Here is a 26,517-nt window from a genome sequence, read left to right as displayed (position 1 = left end):
TCCTCTCATTCAGCGACAAGTCAGTAAAAAAGGAGACAGACAGGCATTTAATCGAGCACCGAAAGAATGGCAGCCACCAAACGACCTCTAGTTTAGCTAGTTAACTGAGACTTTGCAACTGTTAATTATATATCATTGTACCCGAAGAGGCCCCTGTGGACCATTGGATGACACACATTTAAGGGGAAACCTTTAGGTAACTGCGACACCTGTTGTTTATGTCTGTTACAGTAGGATAGCTCTGTATTGCATCAGGTTGAGAAAGTGGCTATAAGGTTGCATGCTAGCAGTTATAGCACCATCGTTAGACTAGGGCAGTTGTATGTATGACAGCCTGAAACTGCAGAGTGCATGTACTCTGGAGAGACTAAATGAAAACATGTCTTTTCCAGGTTGAAAATGTTAAGATTTGCACCAGGAAGACGCATCATTTGGGGGGTAAGACGTACAGCTTGCTTAATAATGAATTCAAATGTACTGCATGTGCTAGCAGCATAAAACAATAATAAGTTGTTCTGATGTTTCTGTATTTTATTGCTTGTTATGTTCTCAGGTGTCAGTGTGGAGATGTCCACAGCAGGTAACCAGAGCGGCAAACTACTCATCAAATCCTCCTGACCACCTGTTGCACTCTGGGGTTTCCACTGTGGTACATTCATCCAGAGCAGCCTCCACCAACCGGCTGTTGAGCATCAAGCCTGTGAGCTGGCATGCCTCTCGTCTGTGCCATGGGAATTCACAAGGTACCTCAGAGAGAGAAAACGCCAAGGAGGGTTTCAGTTTACGGGCCCTTACTCAGGCTCCCAAACCAGCCCTCTACCTGGGTTTCTCTGGGCTCATCCCCTTCTTGTCGGCCCCTCTCCTGATGGCTGCCACACAGTCCTTCTACCCTGAAGTGGCCTACGCTCAGGTTGTCTATGGAGCCTCCATAGTCTCCTTCCTCGGAGGGGCCCGCTGGGGGTTTGCCCTCCCAGCTGGTAGTCCTGCTCAGCCGGACTGGATGAACTTGGGCAACAGTGTGGTGCCTTCGCTTGTGGCCTGGTTGGCACTGCTCTGCAGGGACAATATTACTGAGGGAGCCTTGCTAGTTATCATGGGGCTGGGTCTATCGCTGCATTATGACCTGACCCTGTTGCCTGGATACCCCGCCTGGTTCAAAGCCATGCGAACGGTCCTCACTCTGGTCGCTACTTTCTCACTCGTGGTTACTCTGACAATTAAGAAGTTCTGTTCAGAGAAGAAGATCAAAGAGATTCAGAACTGATTGAAAAGGACACTTTTGTACTTTGATTCATATGGACTTAAATAAAATGTGAAATTCAATTAAGATGCAAAGACAGTCCAGTTTGCTCTTGCTGTACAACAAGAAGCAGTAATCTTGTTACTTATAGTACATGTGAAACCTGTAAACGTGGTGCAAATGAAGTTGCAAAATTAGGACAGAAATTATAAACTTGAGAGGCTCTACATTTGGATAAAATGTAGCAAAAGTAGGAGTTGAAGCAATATATCCATCAGCAAACAGTTGTCGAAGTACAGTCTTAGTGGTGAAGAGTTAAGATAAAAATGTTCTCTACAAAAAAAGATAATTAAAAAATATGGAAGATTTACATTTCAACTAACATGGAATACCTCTTTGATGGTTGAACCTCGACAACAACCTGATGCCTTTTAAAACAAGTATGGAAATCTTGCATGAGCGTATTTGAGATGGTTGATTATCACTTGGACTATTTGCATACTGTTTCTTTCCATTGTTGTCCAGCTAAAGACAGAGACACAGCTGTGTTGACACAGAACATTTTCTCACATAACAAAGAGACATAAATCCAGTGAGATGTCAGAGTAAATGTTGCTCCTGAATAGCAGTTTGTTTGCACGCTGCAGAAAACTTCTCCAGACGTGAACTGTAAACTGTGTTTGCGATCATGAATCTTTATTTATTTGTCATAACAGACACAACAGACACCTCCATAGCGTCACTCGGCACATCAGAGGGAGGAGAAAGTTAGTGGAGAGATAACAACAATCCATGTTGCTGTTTGCACAAGACTCAATGAGGATGAGTCCTCTTTCAAGTTATTCAATTTAAATGATCTTTAATAAAAAAAGAAAAAGAAAAAAAAAAGTAAGGTGGGTTAATTCCAAGCAGCACACACACCCCACCTTTTTATGAAGTTTACTCATTATGAAAAGCAAACAAAGGATGTAACTTTTCTTTTATATTACTATTAAGATTCTTGTAGAGATGACAGTACAGGCATTACAGTCATTGTGCAACGCTTCATTGTGATGTGCACTAATATGAGAAAACCGACAGTACTTGGCATAAACATATCTCTAGACACGTGCACTGTCAATCGCTGCGTTTGTCTCAACATTAGAGGGAAGAAATGTAAATGAAATGAAACTTCTTATCATTTCAGGTGCTACAGTGAGTGAAATGCACACACTATTCACTTGCTTGGATTGGATTTTAGTGTAAATAGTGACCAAGAGGCACATATATATATACACATTATCATATATACAAAAATAATCCAGCGGAAACTGAGCGATCGCTGCACTGGAGTAACAACAGTGGTGTGCTGTTCAAGTTCATTATTATTTACAGAAAATCACTAACCACAAAATTTAAAAACACCCCAAGTTTCATTCAATTCCATATCAAATAGGCTCAGAGTGGTTTGATACATTTCCCAAGTAGCAGTGCACACACCTCAAACATTCCTTTGAGGAAAAGTAAAAAGAAAACAAAGAAAAGAAAAGAGCTCTCACATCTTGGAACAGTCTCAGTCCCCACAGGACTACGAAGAAAAACTCTCTGGTCATTCAAAAATAGAATCTTCTGCTGTGAAAACGAAGGATCGCTTTGTCTTCCAATACACAGGAAGGAAAAAGAAGTGTGTTGCCAGTCTCACATTCTTGTAAAATAGGGAAACAGATGTGCCAATGTAACAGTTCTCATGGAAGCAGTTTTGGCAGTCTTCCAGTTGCAGATGTCCTATGATATTCATATTGTCAACGAGTGTCAAATATTATGGGTAAATAAAAGAGGAAAAATGTTGAATCCATATCACAAATGATGATGTGAAAGCCTACGTGAGACAAAAACACAGTTTTGTGTTTTCTAAGGTGCAGCTTCTCTTTAGTTTACGCGGTTTTGTTTTGTTTTGTTTTTTTTTTTTTTGGGGGGGGGGGGATTCAGAGGCTGATGTTAATGTTCAGTTTCAGTCTGAACATTCGTGTATATCAGAGCACAGCCAGCCCGCCATCGCAGCGGCTGGTGATCATGTTGCCGACCTCAGTCCATGTGTCCAGGTGAGGGTCATAGATTTCCACAGAGTCCACTGTCACGGGGGCAGAGAAGTCTCTGCTGGCCGCCCTGCCCCCCACGGCGTACAGCAGCCCGTTGACCGCTGACACCGACACGCCTGCACGTGCAGTAGACATCGGAGCCACCTCCAACCATTTTTCCTGAGGGACAAACAAAGAGATGTAAGGGATGTTGAAATGTAAAAAAAAAAAAAAAAGGTTTTTCTCAAACATTAAAGTCCCCCTAAAGAGACATTTTAAAATTTGTAAAAATGCTCTGCTATGACTATTTTTGGATTAAAATTGCTTTTCCAAAAAAAAGTAAATCCTATGAATATTCATGAGTATGCAAACGCATCATGACTCGCGCCCACCCACCGCCACCGTTTTGCTAAGTAACGGCAGTGTGTGTTAACGGGGCAGGGTCAAGTCAAAACACAAGGTTTGCACCGGGATTCGAACCCTGGGGCCTGTTGTTCGAAAGTAGAATAAAGATATCCAGGATAATTGTTTAGGATTGTTGGAACGCCGAGCCAAGCTGAGGAGGAGCAGCTTTGTCAAGCCAGGTGTAACTAATTCTCTCGTCAGTAGACCACAGAGATCGATCACAGATTCACCGATGAGAGGACAGGTGTGGCCACTTTCCTCCAATCAACATCGGATCTTGACGTAAGGTGACACACCTCTTAGAAAAAGAAAAAAAAAGCACCGCTGCTGTCGTAAAGCTCAGAGAGAGCGGACAACTGTGGACTGATTGAATGTGGAAGTAGCCTAATCCAAAATTATAATCACAACTTAAGTTCCTTTCACAAATTAACAGCTGTGCACTTTGCCTTAATGATGAGCAGTGGAAGTTGATACATTGCACAAATCTCTTATCATCTAAAGTAAAGTTCATACAGCACAAATACAAGTGACCAAAAGTGCAACAGGTGAAAATTAATTAAATATAAGAACATCATGCAGTTTGATGCTTCAATAAATTGCCAATAACAATGTTCAAATGAGGTGTATAAAGTATTTGGAAGGTGCCTGCCCAAACAATTGTATTCTTGTTTTCTTCCCTCAACCACTATTTAGCCCAATGTATTTTGTAACATATTTTATAAAAATAAAAATAAAAATAAATCTATTGCTATTTTTGCGCCATTGCTTTTTATGAGAAGCCATGTAGTACTAGTGGTCATAGAAAATATCATAGATAGGTCACAGATATCGAAAATAGTGAGTATTGACTGAAGAACAGTGTGCACAATTCTGTGCTAATGTGTTTTACAGATTTTACAAACCGTCAGACATCCCTATGCCCTGCATCTGAAGAAGCAGGCAGCACTGGCAGATGCAAATATTCAGTGTGAGAAGCACATGAACTAGGCCTAATTATGAAAAAAAGATAAGAAAAATGACCTAATAAATATTGTAAATGTTTCATGTTTTATGATTATGGTAAATGTATTTAGTTTGTTTAGAAATCAGGCCAATATGTACATAAGAACATGGAATAACTGTATGAAACACGTTGATTTCTGATCAGAGTGACTGCTGACTTCACAGATAAAGACAACAGAATCAACTTAGCCTGGCTGTTAGCCTGACCAGGAGCAGGCTAGCTGCAGAGAATAAATCACCATAGTAACTTGACCAGGATAAATCTAGCCTGCTTTTGAACAACCGACTTGAGGCTAAATTCAGCCAGGATAACCAACATATCCCGGCTTAATCCCTTATCTAGGTTTCGAACAACAGGCCCCTGGTCTCCCACATTTCAGGTGGGATTGGTTGCTAGGGATTGTGATGTATTAATCCCGACTGTTTGCTGAAAAACTGAATCCAACTTTTTCAGACTCTGGCTTTGAAACTGCATTTTCAAATCTAAAATGCTCAGTTGTGGCTGCATTAGTGACTTTGCTGCTGAAATGTCTTGTAGCAGAACCCAAACACTACATTGACATGTTAATAATTAAAAAGTCAATTTTTGGTTTAGAGGGACTGTAGCATCAGTGTTTGTAGCGTCACTTTACCTGCTCAGGACAGTACTTCTCCACTGTCTCCAGTGCACCGAGCGCCTCATTCCAACCTCCCACTGCATAGATGCAGTTATTTAGGCAGGCAACCCCCACATAGGCTCGACGTGTCACCATGACGGGCAGGGCGCTCCATCTGTGGGAGATGGGGTCGTACACCTCGGCTGAACGCAGCTCCATCCCTTCATCGCTGATCCCTCCGATCACGTAAATGAACCCTAGGAAGAGACAAATGCATTTACTTGCAGAGCTGCCCAGCTGAGTGTGAAAGGACTGATGTCATAACAGAAATATAGAAATGAAATCTAAAACTTGCTGCAGTAATATTATACTGCATGAAGCACACACCTTGGAGCTCACAGCATCCAAAGTAGTAACGAGGAACTGCCATGCTCCCGATGACCTCCCACTTGTTCTCCTCTGGATCATATCGTTCCATTGTCTTTCCGATCTCAGAGCCGATCCAACCACCTACAGCAGCACAGGACAGTAAAACAATCAAGTACCATTGAACACTTTGGTGAGCCCCCCCCCCCAAAAAAAAAAAACAATCAGGAGAACCTGTGTATGATTACAACATATTTCGTATATTTCATATTTTGTACTTTTAAAAACATAATTGTGTTTTTAAAAGTACAAGTTCTGAAGAATATGTTGTAATTTTACACAGGTTTTTTCTCATTGTCCCATGCTGTTTTTCAAATTCATTAGTGTCCGGGCAGCTAAGCTGCCAGGACACTATTGTATTCCTAGGAATTCTTTCTTCTTCTTCTTCTTTCAAGGAAGTCATACTTCCCATGGGCGAAAACTCACCAAACTCTACAGAAACGTCCGACCCCATGCCAGATTTACTCAACTCCAAGGACACGTGCCCCCCCCCTCCTAGTAGTCTAGTAGCCAGGGGGGGTTCCCATGCACCCGAAATATATATTTTTCTAACTTAGCTTTTTGTAATCCTTAAGGTGTCTAGTAAAGTATAGGGGGAGCACAATAAGCGTTTAAATTTAAAAACTTTAAAAATTCCTACCAAACCAAGGGTAGATGCTACAGTTTTGCAACTTTCACCAAAATGTAGCCCAGCTACTGCTGAAACTTTTGTCCACTTAAACTTATTACAAATTATGAAGTCCATCACTCTGATTTTTTCAATAACTGTAAAACTTTTAAAATGTATCTCCTCCCACAATTTTTGCTCAATTGTCACCAAACATGCTAGAGAGCATCTCCAGACTGTCCTCCACAAAACTTGTTTCTCGGATTTTTGATTAATCAAAAATTGAGCCTACAGTGCATGAAAACGTTTGACTGTAAACACTACTGTAAACATATACCATCCAATTCTTGCTAAATACATTTTCAATCTTCCTGAAAAAAAAAGAATATTTTGGAGTCATGGTTGATGAAGTTTGGCAAATATCAGAATTTTATCTCAAAAACTGAATTTTCCAGAACATTTTGAATTCTGCTCTCATGGAAACAACTGCAGCCAATGTAAGAGTGACATTTTTAAACATCAGATTTTCTCTTATGAAGCAAAACACTTATCGCTAAAAACAAATCACCAACATTTCCATGCTGTCTAGATGCAATTTATGTATTATCAGATTTTTGTTTAGATAACAGAATTTCTGACATTTTGACCATTTTTGAAATCTGCCTTGACAACAGCTGCCCGGACACTGACTCCCTGAGTGGATAAATGAAGCTACACAGCAGGTCTCACTACCAGCTAATTAGCTCAGCGAGTTAAGAGCTGGTTCTTGGTGTCAGAAATTGTGAGTTTGAGACCCAGCAAGGGTGATGATGATGATGATGATGATGATGATGACAGATCAAAATGTCAGATGTCCTCAACATGAAACACAAGACAGTTGTACTGATGGTGGCATCACAGCAAGCCTCTAAATTTAAAAATCCAAATAGCTTGGACTGGACCATGTGTGAAGGCTCCTAACATCTTAGAGTCATAGTAGATGTTTGACAAATACATATCAGAATTTTACCTCAAAAACTGATTTTTCTTTTTACTGTGGTTTCAAATCTGCCTGCACAACAGTGAATGGCTTACTCAATTTGTGAAGCCACTGTTGAACTGCCACTTGTCAATTAGCTCAGTGCGATAGACAATGGTCTTTGGTTCCAGAGGTTGTGGGTTCAATCCTCAATTGGTGCAAGCTGAACATTACAAGGTCATCTGTTCTGTCTTCCTATTCTCCTGTTTGTCGCTCAGAATTGCCTAAATTTGCCCAAAAGTAGCCCGGACCCCGACCATTGCTGCGCAGCAGCTATAATTGTGACTGATATTGCCCTGCTGTACAGTATGTATTTGATGTTTTAAAACTGTTGATGTTCAATCATCTATTGATATAGGCCTATCGGAGTTGATGAGCTTTCAAGACATTCTTCACTTTGACCTCACAGTGAAGTCAGATCTGGGGTTATATAACATAACTTAAAGCAGATATCAGTGGAATGTTTTTGTTAATATAAGTCCTAAATAGTCCTATTTTCCGTCAGCAATCACTTACATGAAGTATTTCAGCCTAAACACGAGTCTCTCCGTCACTCTGCTCTGCTGTAACCCGAGGAGAAAATTTTCCTTGTGGGATACAAGTGTTATCCAATGAGGAGAGAGAACGGCATGAAGGGCTGTGTGTGCAGCCAAGGGATGCGCGTGAATGTGGTGACGTAGCACGAGGACCAATTGATGCCTGACAAGGGCGGGGGCTGCTAACTCATGGTGCGTTCAAAGAAACTCGTACTTTGTGTTTTTCCTTCCTGTGAAGTCATACCAGTTCGATCTGGTACGAGTTCACGGGTCGGAAGTTACGAGTGGCCGTTATAGGGAACTTTCACAGACAACAGGATGGTAAAAACACGAGCTACGGGTTACCTGGAACGCTACCAAGTCGTAGTTGTGACTTGAAGCTGTAACTTACGGTTTCAAAAGCCTGCCTTGAACGCAGCATTAGCCGAAACGGCCGTGAAGCTGATATCTGCTTTAAGTGTTTGGGATGATGAGTGAGATGCTGGTTTTGGTAACTTGTAAAGAAGCATGCTGAACATAATGTAGCATGCTAGCCAGTAGGCCTACTTGATTAAACAAGTTGATGTATCAGCCAATGCTAAACTGAAATATTGTGTTTGTATTTTTTATTAATTCAATCACTCAGCTCATACTCGCTACAGATGATGACATTCCCTGCATAACTTTATAGGAAGATCAGCAGTTTTATTCTTTTTTTTGATCAATTATAAATGTATTAACTTCTGTAACCAAAATTATTAAACCCCTTAAAATCAAGAGGGCTTCGCGACCCCCCCTGGATCTTTGGCGCCCCCCTTGGGGGGTCCCGCCCCCCAGGTTGGGAACCACTGCTCTAAATGATAGAATTACACATGCTAAGTTATTTCTTATTGTTTAACAAGGCAAATTGATAAAATAGAATAAGGGCTGAGCCGTACTGACCATGACACAGATCTTGTGAAACTGATGTAGCACCCTTTTAACTTTACTACCAGCTTGTGCAGTATGTAATTTGATTAAACATGGAGCTGGTAGTGATATTTACCCAGTGCATACAGAGCTCCGTGGCAGGGGCAGACGCCAACTCCACAGCGAGGAAAGTTCAGAGACGCTACAGCGGCCCACTGCTTGGTCACCGGGTCATATCTCTCTGTGCAGTCAAAAATCATTGAGTCTTTCTCCCCTGTTAAAAAAAATAACCAATGTCAGATTATAAATCATGCAGATTATCATATTTTTATGGTGCAACGTCCGCTCTCTCACCTCCGACTACGTAGATCATACCCTCCAGGACTGCAACCCCGAGACCGCTGCGGGCCTGGTGCAATGATGATACGGTGGTCCAGTACTGGTTGAAGGTGTCAAAACGTTCCACGCAACTGAGCGCCCGGCTGTCACTCCAGCGGCCGCCCTGCAGCCGAGTGTAACCTCCTAAGAAGTCAGAGGTCAGATGTTAAATGAGACTTCTGACAGTCAGTACGTTTACATGACACTTGAAAAAACCGAATTATTGCCTGACCCCGTCAGTTATTCGGTTTTTTCAGTTGCATGTATATTGAGACAAGGACAGAAGTCCGACTTGACGCCAAAATCGAATTTTGAGCATAGCTCGATTAAGCTCTGCATGTAAACGTACTGACTGAGATTTCCTAAATTTCTGGGGAGGTTTTGTGCCTATGTGCTGAAATAAAATGTTTTGATACAGAACCTATGGCGTAGAGGTATTTCCTGGCCTTCCTTCTGGGTCTCATCTTGGCTGGTTGCAGTTGACTGTACATCTTATTTTCTTTGGGAGATTTTGTGACTTCAGTATATTCCCTCAGCAGAGTCTGCAGCGCCACCCTCAGGCTGAAGTCCATAATACCTTCGCGGGGGGGAAAACAGTAAAACTGGTTTAGGGTTGTGTTATTAAGTGCTGAGTATAAATCCTAAGTAGTAGAAATAGAAAAGCGGAATGTAATTCTTTTTTAACTTTACATACCCTCTATGTATTTAAAGAGTCTCTGTGGGGAAAGCAGAGGAAAGCGGACTGGTTCCAGCACCTCCACTACATTTTTTTTCCTCTTTGCCATGTCTTGGAGAACCCAGTCCATGGCTGCAGTGAACACCTGGTACTCATCCTCTATCCTCAGCTCCTCACTTCGCAGCAGCCTCACCAGCTGATCCTTTGACAGGCCCCTGAACTCATCGGTAACACAGACCTAAAAGGAGGCAGTTGAACACGGCAATCTGTAAAGCTTTAAACCTGAAAAGTACACTGTATGCTGAAGTGAAGTGCTAAAAATCCAGTTCTGCTAAGATCCAGATGGTGGTCACATGCATTTATTGAAGAAACACATAATTAAAGCAGAAGTAAGCGATCCGGTCGTTTTGTCTAACTTCCTGTCAGCCGATGGAGTTAGCAGTCCCCGCCCTCGTCCCCACGTCACCACATTCACGCGCATCCCTTGGCTGCACACACAGAGAGGACCGCCCCTTTATGCCGTTCTCTCTCCTCATTGGATAAAGGTTGTAGGATACAAGGAAAGTTTTCTCCTCGGCTTAGAGCAGAGCAGAGTGACTGACAGACCCGTGTTTCAGACCAAACACTCTATATAAGTGATTGCTGTCGGAAGATAGAACTATTTAAGACTTATATTAACACAAACATTCCGCTTTCTTCTGCTTTAAGTGAATATGTTGCCTCTTATGTGCGTTCATACCTCGAGAAAGTGAACGTGGATGTAGTTCTCGGTGAATTCCAGCATGTCCATGCAGGCGATCTGCTCCAGGAACTGAAAGATGCCCACACAGTTGGATGGGTCCATGTGGCTTTTGAGGAACTCCCCGCAGACAGACACCACCTCGTTCAGCTGCAGCATGTCTGCCGCAACCATCAGCTCCTGAACGTTCTCCACAGTCACGCTGATCACTCCTGAAGGGAAGAAGAACAACATCTCCACTGAGTAAATGGATCAGAATTTCCTACATAGTTAGTACGTGGAAGATGAATATCGGGGTCGGTGCAGCAAACCTGTGTATATGAAGTCCAGCAAAACCTCAAAGACTTCAGTGTCCACACCGAGGATCTGCACCTCCTCTTTATCCACCTCGCTCATTCCCCCGGAGAACAGCGCAGAGAAGTACGGGCTGCTGGCAGCGAGGACCAGTCGGTGGACCCTGAAGACCCGGCTGCCGACCTTCAGCCCCACATCGCAGAAGTCGGTCCGGAGCCGCATTTTGTTCATCTGGGCCAGGATGAGTCTGGCATAGCGGTCTGAGGCCAGCAGTGCCTGCTCAGCTCCCTGGGTTGCCATGGCAGCTGCTGCAGCATCACTCCCACAACCAGGGGATGTCGAAAAAGAGATGGAGGACATGGCAGCTGGGGCAGGACCGTGTTACCATGGAGACCAGTTTCCCCCAACCCCTGCTCTCTAGAGAGTCGCAGCACAAAACAGGCCTGAAAGAGACATGAGCTGAACGCATGAGCACCAAAACACAGGTCATTTGACTGTTGTGTAACAGCGACTCAACAGCACACAGTCAGTGTGTAAACCTGTAAAAGACGCGTCTCTCCACTGACCCAGGGTAAAGCACGCTGGACCATTCAAGGGTAAGTTAACTTAGTGGTCAGCTCACTGTCACTATTAAATCCATACGCCTTCTTAGCCAAACATGCTAGCCATCAGACAGCTCGCCGGGGTGGGCTCAGTCATCACATTTAACAGTAAAAACAGCAGACAACACGACTGTTCAACCGACCCCTGCCCGGCCTGTCAACTCACTGACACTGACAGACAAATATCCAAAAAAATAAGCCAAATGTCCGATTGTCTTAGCTGCGACTTACCCATAAGTTTACTGATGAGGATGCAGGCAACTTCCGTCGCCTTGCAGACTGTGTGAATCCGCTCCTCTGGATCGATTACACTGGTCTGGCAGTTGAACCTCCAGTCGTGACTAATCGATTTCGTTGAATTTTGCATCTTCTGCTGCTAGGCTGTCCGGTCAATGACTGTGGTCTCTCTGTTAGGAAACGACACTTTAATCACATAAAGCCACGACTGATTTAGCTGTTATTATTTTATGTTATTTTTTATCATCTATGGGGTCGGGACTTGCATTGGGGATACACGCCGAGCCTGTTCTGATATTCGCCGCCAGGTGGCAGTGTTGCCCCTTGCACAAGCAGCTAAACAAATGGAAGTCCTTGACAACAAACCACAAACCTACCATGTAAATTATCATGGTATTCTTACCATGTCAGCCCCCAGCTGAATGGTAACTTTAGATGGAGCTATCCTCCAATGTGCTGGCTGCAAACTCTCCCACTGGAGACTTGACCAAGCCGACAACCTACTCTTAGACAGTGGCAATGGGTAGTCCTGTTTGTTTTAATCAGTAGCTTCGTATCAAATCAGTTTAAATATTATGTTGGAAACCTGTTATTACATTCAGTCCTCTAGCACTGCTTGGGCTCCAGTCCAACTCTGAACGCCTCTGAACAGCACTCTGGAATATGGGTTAATAACAATATAGCCTATGTCATGCACTTGAAATACAAGTCCTGGAACATCTGTCACTTGCCTTGTATTACCAGCTACTTCAGCGTGCCACTCAAACGGCCGGTGGTTTTCCAGAGAATATGTGGTTGCACCAGCTTTGGGCAATTAAAATTCAAAGGTAGTCATGTGCCAACCTGGCCACCATTTTAGCTACACCCTTGGCTGGGCTTCCCTTGTTGCCCTGTACTATTGTTCAGTTTCCAGTGTGTCCTGTTTTTCTTAAGGGCATCCACCAATACCATTATCTCAGCTACACAATTGGCTTATTGGACAACTTAAATGTACTTTTGGTAAGCCATCATGAAGGGTGTCACCTTCTAACCTACTGTAGGTGAGGGTTGAAAAGCGGTCACTGTAGCCTTATGTCTCCTTTAAAACATCTTGGGAGAAGTGTGACAATCTGGATTTCAATGTTACTTGTCTGCTCTGAAATACTCAAGGAGTTTATGAATGTGTAACATAACTGCTAAGGAGTTGCTGAGTTATGCCATCCAAACGGTTTCTAACTATGACGCATAACCAACAATCAACAAATTAGCATGCCAGCAAATTTTGCTATAGGCCTATGCTTTATTTTTCCCATAATTTTATTTAATATATTTAGTAATTTCTAGCATTTAATGTGATGTGTTTCTAAATTCAAGCTATTTAAATGGTATCAAAAAGCCTCGACTTGGCTACATGTTTATCAGAAAATCAAAAAATATTAAATGTATTCTGCATCCTCAAATAAACTCCTTTTCCCCCAGTGGCTACACAATTACTTTCCACACAAGGCTATGTATATGTGTTCATCACCTTATATATTTTTAGAAGTCGTGAGGTGATCAGAGGTGTTTTGCAATTCAAGGGTTTCGCTGGCGTTTCATTGAAGTGCGACAACAGCCTCCATTCATTAATGGATGATACATGTTCTCAGCATCATATTACCGCATGTTCATTATCCATTAGAAGTTGGTTCAGTCCATAAAGCCTCTGGTTCTTAATTTTGTCGCTGTCTCCATTGCCAGAGAGCTCTGCTAAAAAGATTTTGAAAAATAAATGACAGAATTTCTATTCATTATTTCTTTCATCTTGGGCTCATGTTTATGGTTTGTCGTTTGAAAGTCTGTCTTTGTCTTTTGTCCTTTAAGCTGCGGTCTGGGCAGGTGCCTCTTACAAAACAGGTTTTTAATAAGTAGGGTAAGTGTTAAAATCAATTTCAAGGTAGTGACACAGCTGTCTTATGATAAAACATTTTTAGGTTTGTTCATTTTCTTTATTTTATTAGACTGCACTGTTTTTGTGTCTGTGACTGACTGACTGACTGACTGACTGACTGACTGACTGACTGATAGAGTTAAGTGGTAACTATTCCACCACTGGTCAGTGAATGCCACATGACTGAATTGGAGTTTCCCCACAGGTCATTGCTCTTTCAGAAATAAACCGGCACAAACAGTTTCTATTAAGGGGGCCTTGCTAGTGTTGCCAAAGGCATCTGTTGCTATACAAACATCTTTTTTTTTTTTTTTTTTTTTTACAGTTATCTACTACATCCCAGATCTTGCATGTTATCCACAAACTTGTCCAGCTACATATAGGTTTTGACCTAATTTTGCTTCCCCTATAGGAAATGCTTTTGCTTGTCAAGCGCATGAATTATTGTAATTATTTTCACTGATCACCATGTCTCCCCACTGTGGTAATGGGAAGCATGCTTTGCCTTGCTCCCAGAATCTCCCATGTTAGTGGGAGAAAAAAGTAAATAATGTGAGGGTCATCCTATGGAAAGTGGTCACTATAATTACCATTCTGGTTTAAGTGCAGGGTATGTCTGACTTTTTCATCAGGGCTCTTTCCTCTGGCTAGACACTGCTTTCACCAGGAAAGAAAAACATCATGAGATGACATTTTAAGGGTTCTTATGGGAGTAGGTAGAGTTCAGAGTTTACCGAGTGCTTTGATTGGCTTTAAATCATGCCAGATAATGCAAAACAAGTAATTCCAGCGCTCAGTGGTGGGAGATTTTTTTAAAATCATTATTTCCATAATATTCCCCATGACTTATACTGTAAAAAAAAAACTTTTGTATGATGAGGGTAATTTATTTTATGTTAATAATACACTGTTCCTCTCCTTACAGATACATTGTAGCTGTACATTATCTTGTTATCTTGTCTGCTTGCTCTCTGTGATACTGCCAGACGAGGCTCCTGTCCTCACCTGACAGGGCATGTGAACTGTGTAACCCTTCCTTATCTTGGCTGAGCTCACCTCGCCTGCAGTGTACATACAGTATTGTGCTTTCAGAATGAACTGGTTTCTGGTTTGAACTCTGGAGCCTCCTTACCATTTGTATAGAGCCAGTGTTTCTCAGTCCTGGGCCACATTGGTTTGCTGGCCATGTGCCTGCTGCTTCTTTTTTAATCTATTTGAGAGCTGAACTCCCACAATGAGATTGTCCTGAGGGATGCTGAGGTCCTTCATTTATTACAGCTGAAATCATTAGTGAGGATTTTTCTTCTTGAGAAATGGCAGCACAACATAATATGGTACGTCTCAGGTTGAATTAGGAGAAAATCATGCATACCGCTGGAGATTTATCCAAAGGGTAAGTTATTATGTTAGAGCGGTGCCCCTGTCCTGCTTTACCTGTTTCAAGGAGGTGGGATCATTTTCCAGCCCTGCCTAAGCTGGTATTGGCAAATCTGATTTGGCTTTGGATCTGGACTGGGATTTCTCCTGAATGGTTTGTCAGCAAGCAGTAGTATGTTATCCCCTTATAAGAGCTGGTCTTAGTGTCATCTCTCATCTTAGTGTGATCTGACCTCCTTACTTCAATCCCTGTCACCAGTCAGTGACATGGCCAGTGAATCATTGTTTCAAGTTTGTAATAATCTTTTGCAATAGGCTAATAGCCTACTTTTTTTTAAAAAAAACAGCAGGGAATTCTACATCTCATTGTTAACTTGTGTTGAGTGGAAATGGTTCATGTTGTCATTTTTATTTTCATCAACAAGTTATAAATTGAGTTCAATTAAGTTTATTTATGGTATATTCATGCTCACAGTTAAAAACAACTGAATAAAAGCAGAATGTAGCTATTTAGAAAACAATTTAATAAGAATTTTGTCTTATTCTACACATATCTAGGAATTAATAATAATTACTAATGTAATCTTTTTGTATTTTATTTGATAACATACTGGGCCTTAGAAAATTCTGAATTGGACCACCATAGGGCAACAACAAATCCCATGACACTTAATTATAGTAAATATTTTGTTCAGCATCACTGTTGCATCCGAGATCTTGTTTAGCCACTACTGTAGCTTGGGGTTAGTGGGTACCAGGAGTATTTTTGGGAATAATTCTTCAATAAAAGACAGATATTAAAGGAAGAGGGGATTATGTAAAAACTTTCATTCTTAACTTGAAACTTGTTCTGTCTACTGTGCATCTACCACAATCCCTTCAGGCTTGGAAACTATTTTCCAGTTTAATTTACTTGCTTTTCCATGACCTCAACAACTCAGTGTCTGATCAGTCTGTGAGCATCAACGCTACAATAAACACATTCATATACAAACATAGGCTACACAATATAGAGGCAAATTGTTTAGCCTAATTTGTGCTGCTGTTTGGGAGGCTTCAAAGGAAATGTGGCAAATGTGGAGCTCGTTTATTTAGAGTCCTTGCATAGCCTACATGTTGCTTGGCAGGCAAAAGGATATTGCCTTCAGCCTATAAGCCAGCTATAATGTGAGCTAGTAAAAAAAAAAAAAAAAAAAAGAGGGGGAAAAAATCCCTCTCTTATCGATTCTGCCTCCAACATAGCAACTGGTCGCTGATTGGCTGACGCGCAGCACGTTCCCGGCCGCTGATTGGCTGCTGTGGTAGCGTGGAGACGGCGGAGTCGGACAGAGACAGAGGGGAGGAGAGAGGCGATTGGCTGCGGCCAAACTGAAAGCGAAAACCTCTTTTCCTGAAAGCCTGCGAGACAGTTGATGGTGTGTGTATTTTAGGCGTGACTCCAAAGGTAATTCGTCCTGCTACCCCCACACACCCCACCTCCAGCCAAGACTTATTTAAATTGAGAACTATAAAGCGAAATTACACAGAATTTAAACGAGCGAGGCCTGCTGACAAGGAGAGCGAGAGGGAGAGAAGCAGAGGTCTGTGTATGTATGAGTCAGAAAAGAGAAAAGAAAAGACGTGGGGGCTGGGTTTTTACATAGATTAAACTCAGACTCCGGGAGCTAAGGAAAATAAGACCGAGCAGTGTAAGCTAAACTGCTGTAAAACCAAATAGCTCTGGGCTATAGCCAAATGGGAGTGTGTTTCAGGTTGAAGGAAACGTAGGAAAAGGCCCAGTTTGACCTTTTCAGCCTTCATTTTTTATGCCATCCTGTGCTGGAGCTTGAGTACTCTTTCCTGTCCCTCCTCCTTTCCTGTCTGTCTGCCCCACACACTTTCTCTACCCACTCTCTCCCTGTCTTTTGGACAGTCGTGCAGGTTGTGGGTGACTCAGCGCTGGTACAGTCTGTCCTATCTAGCTCCCCTGCATCTGGTCCATCCAAGCAAAGCAAAGCAAAGCAAGGCCGTCGCCTGTCCACCAGCTCTCTATGCTGACACAGGTAAGAGGGAGTAATCCGTGGCCTGGAACTGAGGCTCTCCCGCAGTACATCCCTGCCCTCTTGCACCTCATTAATCCCTGCGTAACACAGACCGTATGTGATGGTTGAAAGAGGCCACCTGTTGCTCTGGTGCCACCAGCGGTGTCACCTCGGGTCGTCATCATCACCATCATCATCACCGTAGTTGCTGCTGACCATATCCTAAGGTTTACACAAGCGTTTCTTTGTGGATGGAGCTTCAGGTTGTTTGAGAACTTTCTAACACATTCACTATTGTAAAATGAGCAGATTACAATGGTGTTGACAGTGATTAAAGTTTGGGAGACAAAACTGGAGCCGCTCCCGAGCTGGCTGGTACCAAATGTTTACAGTTGAGCTGCATTCCTTTGACAGGAATGTCAAAAAAAGATGTTTCAAAGTGGCGCATGTTCCCGGTGAAGTAGGTTTAATGCATAATTCTTTTCTAGTGACTCAACCCCGGCCAGTCGGAGTAGGGAAAGGGGCTGCACATATCCTGCCATTGTCTTTATCGCTTCCTTTCTCTTCCATCTGTCCACAGTGTGTCCTCCAGTCCCCTTGCTGCCTCCTGTCTCTGCTTACCCAAGGATAAGCTCATCAGACTACAATGGCTCCATGGAGACAGAGGGTAATTTTTTTTTTTTACAACTACTAAACTGACTCTAAGTCACTCTCTCCTTTGCATTTGGTCATTTTTATAACCATGACACAAGGACTATAACACTTATTGAAAAATGCAAATAAAATGTTATTTCTCTACATAGGACGAACTGAAATGATAAGGACAATGGCCATGTGCATGTCTTGCACAATATCAGCAATGGACAGTGAAAGAATGCACTGGATTACATGAGCTGACAAAACCCTCATCAGTTTATTGTCTCTCTGCAAGAAAAAGGTCAGGATCTCACATTGCTTAGCGTCACTTGAGGAGTTTCCTTAACCCCACAGTGGAGTTATATTTTTATAAGAGGCTTAATCACCCTCCTTCCATAAACCAACCTCAGAAATACATTTTACAGTTTCTCTGTACAGAGTATCTATTGTCCTCAAACTTGAAAAATGTGCCAAGTTCAACATCGATTCCTTTCCTCTTAAGCTATGTAGGCTGCATGTCATGATAAACATTCATAGCTCGAGCACACGGTTCAAGTAATGGAGGCAGGATACATCCGGACCTCTGGCAGTTCACATAAACATTGGAGGCCACATCACACTGACACCACCAAAGAGAGTGCATTTTTGTGGCAAATGTCAACCTCTCATAACAGCATTACCTTCACCACCATCATCATCGTCATACATTGCAACAAGAAATACTGTTGGATTGCACGTTCTTCAAGCTTTCATCTTGTGGCATGTTTATAGAAAAAATATATATAGAATACAAAAAGCTTATACTTCTTTGAGTAACAGAATATAACATACAGTACTTCAGATTATGTTTTGATCAGCACATCAGCAGGTGTACATAAATTGACCTCCCCTTGCCCAAATGCAATTACCGGTCTAATCAGGGACGTAGTTTTGCTCACTATTAAGTGCTTTGGTCAATGGGTATAACATTGAGTATGCGCTTACAATGGTATTCTACAAGATGTTAATGCTACATAATTATCCACTGTATATGAATGTCAGTTAAGAAAAGGGGCAAATTGTCAAGATGCACCACAGCTTTTCACATATTCACATCTGGCATTTACCCAAAATGGTTTGGTCCACCAAACCGAGATGACGCAATCTATCTGTTTACAGCACCGTTTACTCCCCTCACAAATGTATTAACTCATTGAGTGCCAACCACGTAATTTCTCGTTTTTCGTTCCCCATGCGTTGAGTGCCAAAAACGAGATTTTACGTTTTTTGCTTTTTTTTTTAATTATGAAAATAGACACTTTAACACACCTGATGTGTAAATGTGGGGACTCTACGACGAGCAGAACTGAAATAGATGACGATCAAAGTCTCATGACAGCTCACGATCTGGAAGTTTTCATCATAACTCGGCTTTTGCAAACGGAGTTCTGCATGTGGATGCAGCGCAGATACAGCGCAGCTGCTCTGCTCTCACCCGCGAGGCTCCAGCAGCTCGGAGCCGAACAGGAAGCTCTCAGCCGACAGTCATCTCGAGCAACACCGTGTCCTCCCGCGGTAAAATGTGATGGTCTCTGGGCCAAAGCAGACCGGCATCACCGACCCGTACCACAGAAGGACAGCGACCACCGGTGGGGCCGGTGTTCCGGACCTGCTGTGGCCGAGAGACCATCACATTCCGCGGCGAGAGGCTGTGACACGGCACGGTGCGTCTGTGTTATTGTTGTTTAGCCCCCGATGGTGGTTTTGTGAATAGAACAACAATTGTTGTATATATTTATCTTACACGAGCCCTTTGATCCAGAAATGAGTGTCAGAAGAGCGACAGACACAAACAGAGCACCTTTCATAAAAGACGCTCTATCTCCTTTTCTAGAAAAAAAGCAGGGATTTTGGTGAAACCCAGTCATGTTTAGCTTGAGTTTTCTCAGGAACGGAGGCACGTAGAAACAAACGGTTTGTGGCCATTTGAAGCATAAACTTTCACCTTTCAAATGAGCCACAGTATGTGTTGGTGGCAATAATATAGAATACACTGTGGCTCTACAAAAATCGTCAAAAATTGTCTAAATTGCCGGTACACTTGACTAAAACTTTGGAAAGGAGCGCGGCACTCAATGAGTTAACTAGTAGAAACCCAATCCATAAACAACATATTGGTCAAATATTTTTTTTAGAACTGAAAAAAATTTAACTAGGGAAACGGACATCTCTAGCAACATCAACTCATGATGTAAAAGCTGAAGTCAAACAAAGGTGCAGCACCTGATGTCAGTGAGCAGTTCTCTGGTTGTCAACATCCCTACTGAAAGTGTCCATGAAACAAATGGCAATAAATGAAGTACAAATCTTTTTTTTTTTTTTGAAAGCTTAAACAGTCTCTTTGAAACCAAAAAAAGGGAGAAAAAAAAGAAAAGAAAAGAAAAGTTCAAGCTGACATTCAAGTTCCGGTCCCACTTCAATCTGTGAAATCCCATTCACAAAAACCGATGGAATCACTGTAGTGCAAAACTTTACACAATGCACCTCGATGCAGTCATTCTCGCAGGATACAGTAAACAAGTCCTTCTGTGTCTCTCTCCGTTGGATTACATTTCTGGAGCTGCAGGTGGGAGCCCCGCTGTGTGTTTAGGAGTCTGTAAGAGTTTGTGCTCCTCTATAAGTTGAGAGGGTGTTGCTACAGCTTTGGCGTGGACTGGCTGTGACAGCCGAACGTCCAGGGCGTCATTGTGTTGCGCTAAAGAGTGCAGGCGATAGTGCAGGACAAGGTCTTTCAGTGAGCAGTGGACGTCGTAGGGCTCAGCAAAGCCGTATCCGTGTGGTGTGCTGTAGATCATGCAATGCTTCACTTCTTCATTCACACTGAAACGAATAAAAAAAAAAGAGAAAAAACAGTCAATGACCGTCACACAATTGCACCGTTTTAATATTTATTTTTGATCCACCTTTGCAAAGTCATACTCACACAACAGAGCAGGCGTAGCACCCTTGTTTGCTGCTTTCACGGATCAGGAATGTTCCAGGAGCTTTTCCTTGAAGCATCTCCTCGGCCTGCGTCCGACTCATTTCACCGACAAACCAACTCGTCTCATCCTGATGTGGCAAGTTCTTCTCGTCTCCCTTCAACACATACGTGCTGGAAAAACAAAGAGTCAAACCTTAGAGCCTCCGTAACAGTTCTGTATTTTGTGTCGAAATCATTCGCTGCATTCTTCAATATATCTTCCTGAAAGAATTTGCTGGAACTTACTCATCGAGGCTGTCACTCTGTATCCCCAGCCAGTCATTTATGCGTTTCTGTCGTACGCCTTTGTGATTAAGCCAGCTGCAAGGAGGAGTGCAGAGGAATGCTTAGTATTGACATAAAATGATGATACATTACAGAGCAGCTACAATGTTTCTTCCCTTAATTAGCTTGCAGTGATTTACCACAGAGACCACAAACAATATCCTGACGCTACTTACTTGAGGTACTGGTCTCTGATGTTGCGTAGCTGGATGAGGTCAGGTCGCAAGCTGTTCATCTTCCTGTCTGTCTCTCTGTAGTCCTCCACCTGTGTTCTCAAGTCTTCCTCCAGATGGATTTTGCTGTCGTATATCTCCCCGAGTCGACACTTCAGCTTCTCATAATTTATCAGAAAGCTGGATGGGGAAAGTAAAGGTCATGAGTTTGGGCAGGGTTCAAGGAAAACGCTGCAGAGGCATCTAAATTAAACTAGGTTTGGACACATTTTCTGGACCACGGTGTAATGAAAGTACCTTTCCAGGTCTGTGTCAGCTCCCTCGGACTGATTGTTCCTGTCAAACTCCTCTCCGTAACGCTCCTGCTCACGACACTGCTCCTCGAAGATCAACATCGTCTCATTGAAGGCCTCAATTGCCGTTCGCTTCATCTGGATTTCCTGCATCACAACAAACGCATTCAGTAATCAGAGACTCAGGAGACAGATAAATGTAGGAGACCATCAAAGTTCATTTCAAAATGAGTTTTTACCTGTGATGTCTTTGTGAAGGCTTCATAAAGACCATCAAACTCCTTTGACTTCTCTTGATATTGACAATGAACGTCCTTTAACTTTCTTCCAGCGACATCGACGTTGTCTTCTTTAACCTAGTGTCAGAAATTTCACATCGTCAAATGTGCAATTCAGAATCCTTTTTATTTAGCAAAAAAAAAGTCTACTATCACTTTTGCAAACATGTTGCACCTGAAAAATATAAAAATAATGGTACAAACTAACCTGCTGGAAGCGGGACACAGGGTGGGTGAGCATCAGATCCAGCATGGCGTTGTATTCCACCAACGGATGGTGCTGATAGTGCCAAATGAGCTCCACCACAGATGTGAACGTGAGCGGGTCCGAGAAGCCGTACTTCCCGTCGCGGTGGTAAATCTTGATGAGCTTGTTGTGCCCGTCTTTCCTGTGTACAGATCCAAACCCAACATTAGATTTATTTGTGTAATGCAAAACGTGATACGTTTGTGATAGTGGTGCGACGGCAGTGATCATTCTCTTTTTCTTCCGCTCACCTTAATGTCAGTGTAAAGTCTCCTTGCAGCTTTGTGGATGCGTCACGCACCAAAAAGGAGCCGTCAGGTGTGTCTCGGAGCTTCGCGTTTACCTCATCCCTGAGGCACAATCAGATAAGAGTTAACAGGTGTAACGCACAATCAAACAACACATACTCAAGTTTCATTTTAAGTTGTTATGAATGATGATATGTTTAATAGGAGTGTTACAGTTAAGATACTTTACCTTGTTATGTCCCCCCAGTACCATTCAGCGTCCTGTAGTGAATATGCAGGTGGCGAAAGGCAGTTGTTGTTCATGGTGGAAGACACTGGTTTTGTTGACCTAGGAGGGAGAGCTACAGGGGTAAAAAAAAGGTGCTTTGGTTAGAAAATGTAATTTAAGGAAAGGTTTTTCAAATTGTAAAACACAGATCTGCTGTGACATAAAGAGAAGTAATGTATACGTGACTCCTTCAATATTAAAATTAGCACAATAAAGGACGTGTGCCTGTGTGCGTTAAGGAAATACAGTGTTCTTTCTCAATGTACACCCAACCCCCCCCAATCCCCATCACAACAAACACACACACTCTCTGTCACAGGCTGTCAAGATCTTAGGACAAGCCCAGGCATGTCTCCAAGAGATATCACTTGTAATCATTTACCAAGATCTTAAATGTGGTTAGCACTGAAAATGTGTCAGTTAGACTTCATTTCGGAGCTCTATCAGTTAACAACTATGACACATGTTTTCCTTTATTATTCCAAGTAGGTGGTTAATTCCCTGCAACTCTTTCAAAGCATATTTAAGTATAATTCCGAAATGTTGAAACTGCTCTGCATGGCATGAGAAGCATTAAATAGACCATAAATTATATTTTGAGCCTCCTGGACCACCCCTCCCATTTTGTAATCATTGCACGCTTTACAGATCCTCATAAGTTTTCCATTAACCTTAAAGGGGGGGGGGGGGGGGGGGGGGGGGGGGGGAATCTGTGAGTTTGGCTGAAAGACTAAGCGTTTTCCTAAAAATGAAAAAGGAGGGCAAACCGCATCAAGAGGAGGTGAAGGGCGATATATTTCACTGCAGGACAAAAGTGCCTTTCATGAGGCAGTTAGGGAGAATACAAGAGCACCCTCAGAGAGCAGAAAATGTGGGTTTCTCCCACCATCCGCTCTCCTCTTTTTATGACCTTAAAATAAACAAAAGGCAGGTGCAGCAGCACAGTGGCAGGCACAAAAACGAAAAGCTGTGGCTTCTGAACTCAGCAAAATTAAATCTGCACACCTTCCCCCTTTTCTTACTGCTGCCAAGAAACTCTACTGGCTTCCAAAACCCACATACACATACCAGTCCAGACAAGAGCCACGTAATTTAAGTAAGAATAATAAAAAATATATGCACATGATCAGCTACACTAGTTTGCAGTGTGTCCAATCTAGAAAACACATAAATAGTTGGTTATACCTTAATAACCAGGCTGTCTCTAAAACATTGTTAGAGCACAGACCTTACAGGAGCAATACATCTGGGTGTCTGTATTGTTCTTCTGGTGTGTCAGCAGCCTGCATCTAAAAGTTCATATTCTATTGTATTTACACAGCTGTCAGCAGTAATAGCCTTGATATAATAAATGTATGGGAGCTCAATGTTAATTATGATGCAATAATTAATCAGCTGAAGTCAAATTAATGTCTCTAAGCATCCCAGTTATTAAGATGGGAGACATAACAGAGGGCTAATACATGTGTAAGGACAGTGTAATAACGCTCGGATAAAATGACAAAATGTGAATAAAAAACCCCGAACTGTTCGTGAGTTGCCGGAGTCATGAGACGAGCTGTCTAGTCTGCTTGCCTCTAGCCTACTTTCAGAGCTAGCGCACAAATTAAGCACGGCTGGCTGCAGAGGAGAACAAAGCGGTCGTTTCATGCGGCGCTCATTAACGCACCCTCCACTATATTCCTTTCAAATGGCTCCACACACGGCCGTCCCCCCCATTTCTGCTAAAAAACCTGCTTTCGGTTTAAGGGGACCATGCTACACCGCAGCCCGTCTCCGTCTAAGTTTGTCATATGTGCCGGGACAAAAGAAAAAGAGGCAAAGCCACTGCGTCTGGTCCACCGAAAGGTATTACGTAATTGGCAAGTGAATTGCGCTATGCATGCCTGGGCAATGCCAGTGGGAGAGCGCAGCGCCGAGGACCTCGCCATTTAGAAACGTTTTGGCGAACACCTGCACGGAATTTTCTTTTCTTTTTTTTTTGTGTCAGATGTCAACTTTATCCCAGACATGACATGAGGTTGCACCAGCAGGAAAAAGAATAAGAGACAGCAAAGAATGAATACAAAAAGAAGCCTTCCCACCCCCCGCAGATCAGACAATGGCTGCTTTTAACCCTATAACTTACCTGGTGGTGCTTGATCCATTTCGATGTAGAATAAACCTTCGGGAGGATAAACCATTCCTGTTTCACAAGAGTAGTCCAGGGTGATGTTGTTGTCTTTGTGCGCAGTATGAAAACTATGCACGTTATGTTTTTCTTGTCCTTTTTCCCCCCCGTTGTTGCCGCAAATGGACCTAATTTAGGCTACTTCAAGTGCAGGCAATAAGACGCCACGTACTACATTAGATATGGACAAAAAGGAAACTCCTTCGACTCCCAGGTCCATGAAAAAGTCCCGCAGTCCAAACGTGTGTTGTCACCACAGCCTGTCTTAACTGTGGCTTTTTGTCAGAGGTGGAGATTGTCAGTCCATGCCCTCGCTCTCTCTGCCTCCCCGTCTCCCTCTTCGTGCGGTGCAGCTTTACTTTACTTCATCTCGGAAGTGAAGCGACTTTAAAGGGCTGTTCGTAACATCATCTTGGTTCGGTCCAACCCGCTGTCACAAGGCGGGGGGCGGAGGGGGAACATCTTCGTGCGCGATTCTTGTCTTCTCATTAAACACCCACATAAGTTAGATAAAATACACAAACAGAAATGTAACAGTATAACCTGGAAAATAATTTATTGGTGAATTCCTCCTGCAGGCACGTGTTGTGTCAGACTTCAGTGAGTCCCCCCCCCACCCCCCGAATTTGAATGGATCAGTCCAGACCGTTTCATTCAACTCTCCTCTGGCTGCACTGTAACAGCTGAAAAATTACTTGCAGGGCATGAATGGAAAAGAAAAACCTTGTCCAATAACTCCAATAATACAAAATTAAAATGATATAAGCTACACTTTATTTGTATTTTAAACAAAAGGCATTTTAAAGCATTTTTGTCAGTGTTGCAGTGCTCAGTTGCTGCTGAGTGAATAGGTTGTTATAAAATGACATCATGCTTTAGGTTTTATGATAATTAAACTGTGTTCAGCTGTTTGGCATGGAGGCAGCAGTAGGCTTAGACTCTTTCGTGTGAGACGCGACAGAGCAGCCTGCTTCGTCGTTGGTAAGTGTGTTATATTCTTGTTGAGCTTGTCAGACACGTTCGGCAGCAGAGATGGCATCTTGACTTTCACCACTTGTAATTACCGTTGCGCTGAGATCATCCTGTTGGCGACACAATAGTTAATAGCAGGTGTGTTGTCACCTGTACACGTCAGTGGCTCGACGACACACGGGCACAGAAAGAAGTGATTATTGATTGATAAGATAATTTGCTGTTTCTGAGTTCACGTGTTGAAAGCTGCTGGAGAATCAGTATCACTATCTCTTTATGCTCTTATGCTGGATGAATCGTGCATTGTTGTTCATTCATGACACAGAATGACATTGTGCTGTAAATTCAAACAACCAGGGGCTCCACCAGCTGACATTGGGGGGCTGCAGGGAGAGTGAAACAAGGCCAGCATGGTCAGAGGTCTGGCTCTGTTGGTGTCCAGGCGTTTATGGCCGGTCCCCTTTTGACCCACGGACAGAGAGTCAGGGGAGGTAATTGCCTCCAGCATTCCTTTTTCCCATCAGTAAGGCGAGTCTTTCCTGTTTCCACCCGGTGCCCATGAAATGTCCTAAACTAACTGCCGTGATGGAGACACACACGACTGTGCCCTTTGCGTGTGTTTGGCTAATTCTAGGAAAACACAAAGTGGGTTTATTAACATTTTTAGACAAAGAAAATCTACGCTGGCAAGCCTCCTCTCGGCATGCGCGCACACGGTTGAATGTTTCTCACTCACGTGTGCCTGTGTTTATTTGTGGGTGCAGTGTACAAGTGTTTGCTCGTGTGCTCTCCATGCATTCCTACTTTAAGAAGCCTTGAGGCCTGTCACGGCATGTCACTTGGCTGCTGCCCAACCCCCCACCCCCCACCCCGTCCCACCACCACCACCACCACCACCAGCACCCCTCCTCCTGTGGTGTCAGAAGAGGACAGAATTT

At 42.9% G+C, this 26,517-nt stretch overlaps 3 protein-coding genes and 1 long non-coding RNA gene across 4 annotated transcripts; 2 read left to right on the top strand and 2 right to left on the bottom strand.

Moving 5' to 3' along the window:
* Positions 1-38: 38 nt before the first annotated feature.
* Positions 39-1,264, top strand: LOC310999977 (transmembrane protein 69-like; the record flags this gene model as incomplete). The annotated part of the gene is made up of 3 exons (XM_083990608.1): positions 39-196; positions 393-438; positions 554-1,264. Exons 2-3 carry the CDS (start codon positions 400-402, stop codon positions 1,262-1,264), a joined length of 750 nt encoding a protein of 249 aa, XP_083846734.1. The 5' UTR covers positions 39-196; positions 393-399.
* A 1,931-nt stretch (positions 1,265-3,195) lies between these two features.
* On the bottom strand, positions 3,196-11,744 carry ipp (intracisternal A particle-promoted polypeptide). The gene is made up of 10 exons (XM_083990607.1): positions 11,696-11,744; positions 10,880-11,305; positions 10,569-10,780; positions 9,848-10,067; positions 9,575-9,730; positions 9,130-9,297; positions 8,912-9,049; positions 5,688-5,810; positions 5,337-5,557; positions 3,196-3,477 (listed from the first exon to the last, which is right to left on the bottom strand). Exons 2-10 carry the CDS (start codon positions 11,220-11,222, stop codon positions 3,253-3,255), a joined length of 1,806 nt encoding a protein of 601 aa, XP_083846733.1. The 5' UTR covers positions 11,223-11,305; positions 11,696-11,744; the 3' UTR covers positions 3,196-3,252.
* Positions 11,745-16,716: 4,972 nt separating this feature from the next.
* Positions 16,717-17,880, top strand: LOC311000301. Its single transcript, XR_014596079.1, has 3 exons — positions 16,717-17,029; positions 17,589-17,675; positions 17,812-17,880. It is a non-coding gene; the product is annotated as an uncharacterized lncRNA (long non-coding RNA).
* A 21-nt stretch (positions 17,881-17,901) lies between these two features.
* Positions 17,902-24,964, bottom strand: LOC311000300 (phosphatidylinositol 3-kinase regulatory subunit gamma-like). The gene is made up of 10 exons (XM_083990979.1): positions 24,566-24,964; positions 22,399-22,510; positions 22,173-22,271; positions 21,883-22,063; positions 21,636-21,752; positions 21,401-21,543; positions 21,107-21,283; positions 20,892-20,966; positions 20,607-20,777; positions 17,902-20,503 (listed from the first exon to the last, which is right to left on the bottom strand). Exons 1-10 carry the CDS (start codon positions 24,618-24,620, stop codon positions 20,230-20,232), a joined length of 1,404 nt encoding a protein of 467 aa, XP_083847105.1. The 5' UTR covers positions 24,621-24,964; the 3' UTR covers positions 17,902-20,229.
* Positions 24,965-26,517: the final 1,553 nt, after the last annotated feature.

Source organism: Trachurus trachurus, assembly GCF_905171665.1.
Source record: "Trachurus trachurus genome assembly, chromosome: 17".
In the NCBI taxonomy this organism is placed as follows: domain Eukaryota; kingdom Metazoa; phylum Chordata; class Actinopteri; order Carangiformes; family Carangidae; genus Trachurus; species Trachurus trachurus.
Note: the sequence above shows the minus strand (reverse complement) of the source record. Positions and strands in the feature narration are given on the sequence as shown.

Coding starts and splice junctions, on each gene's coding strand:
- ipp (XM_083990607.1), bottom strand. CDS start 11,222: ATGTCCTCCATCTCTTTTTCGACATCCCCTGGTTGTGGGAGTGATGCT. Junction 10,781..10,879: donor GCTGGACTTCATATACACAG/GTTTGCTGCACC, acceptor TCTTCCCTTCAG/GAGTGATCAGCGTGACTGTG. Junction 10,068..10,568: donor TCCACGTTCACTTTCTCGAG/GTATGAACGCAC, acceptor GCCTCCTTTTAG/GTCTGTGTTACCGATGAGTT.
- LOC311000300 (XM_083990979.1), bottom strand. CDS start 24,620: ATGGTTTATCCTCCCGAAGGTTTATTCTACATCGAAATGGATCAAGCA. Junction 21,544..21,635: donor CCTTCACAAAGACATCACAG/GTAAAAACTCAT, acceptor GTTGTGATGCAG/GAAATCCAGATGAAGCGAAC. Junction 20,778..20,891: donor CAGAGTGACAGCCTCGATGA/GTAAGTTCCAGC, acceptor TTGTTTTTCCAG/CACGTATGTGTTGAAGGGAG.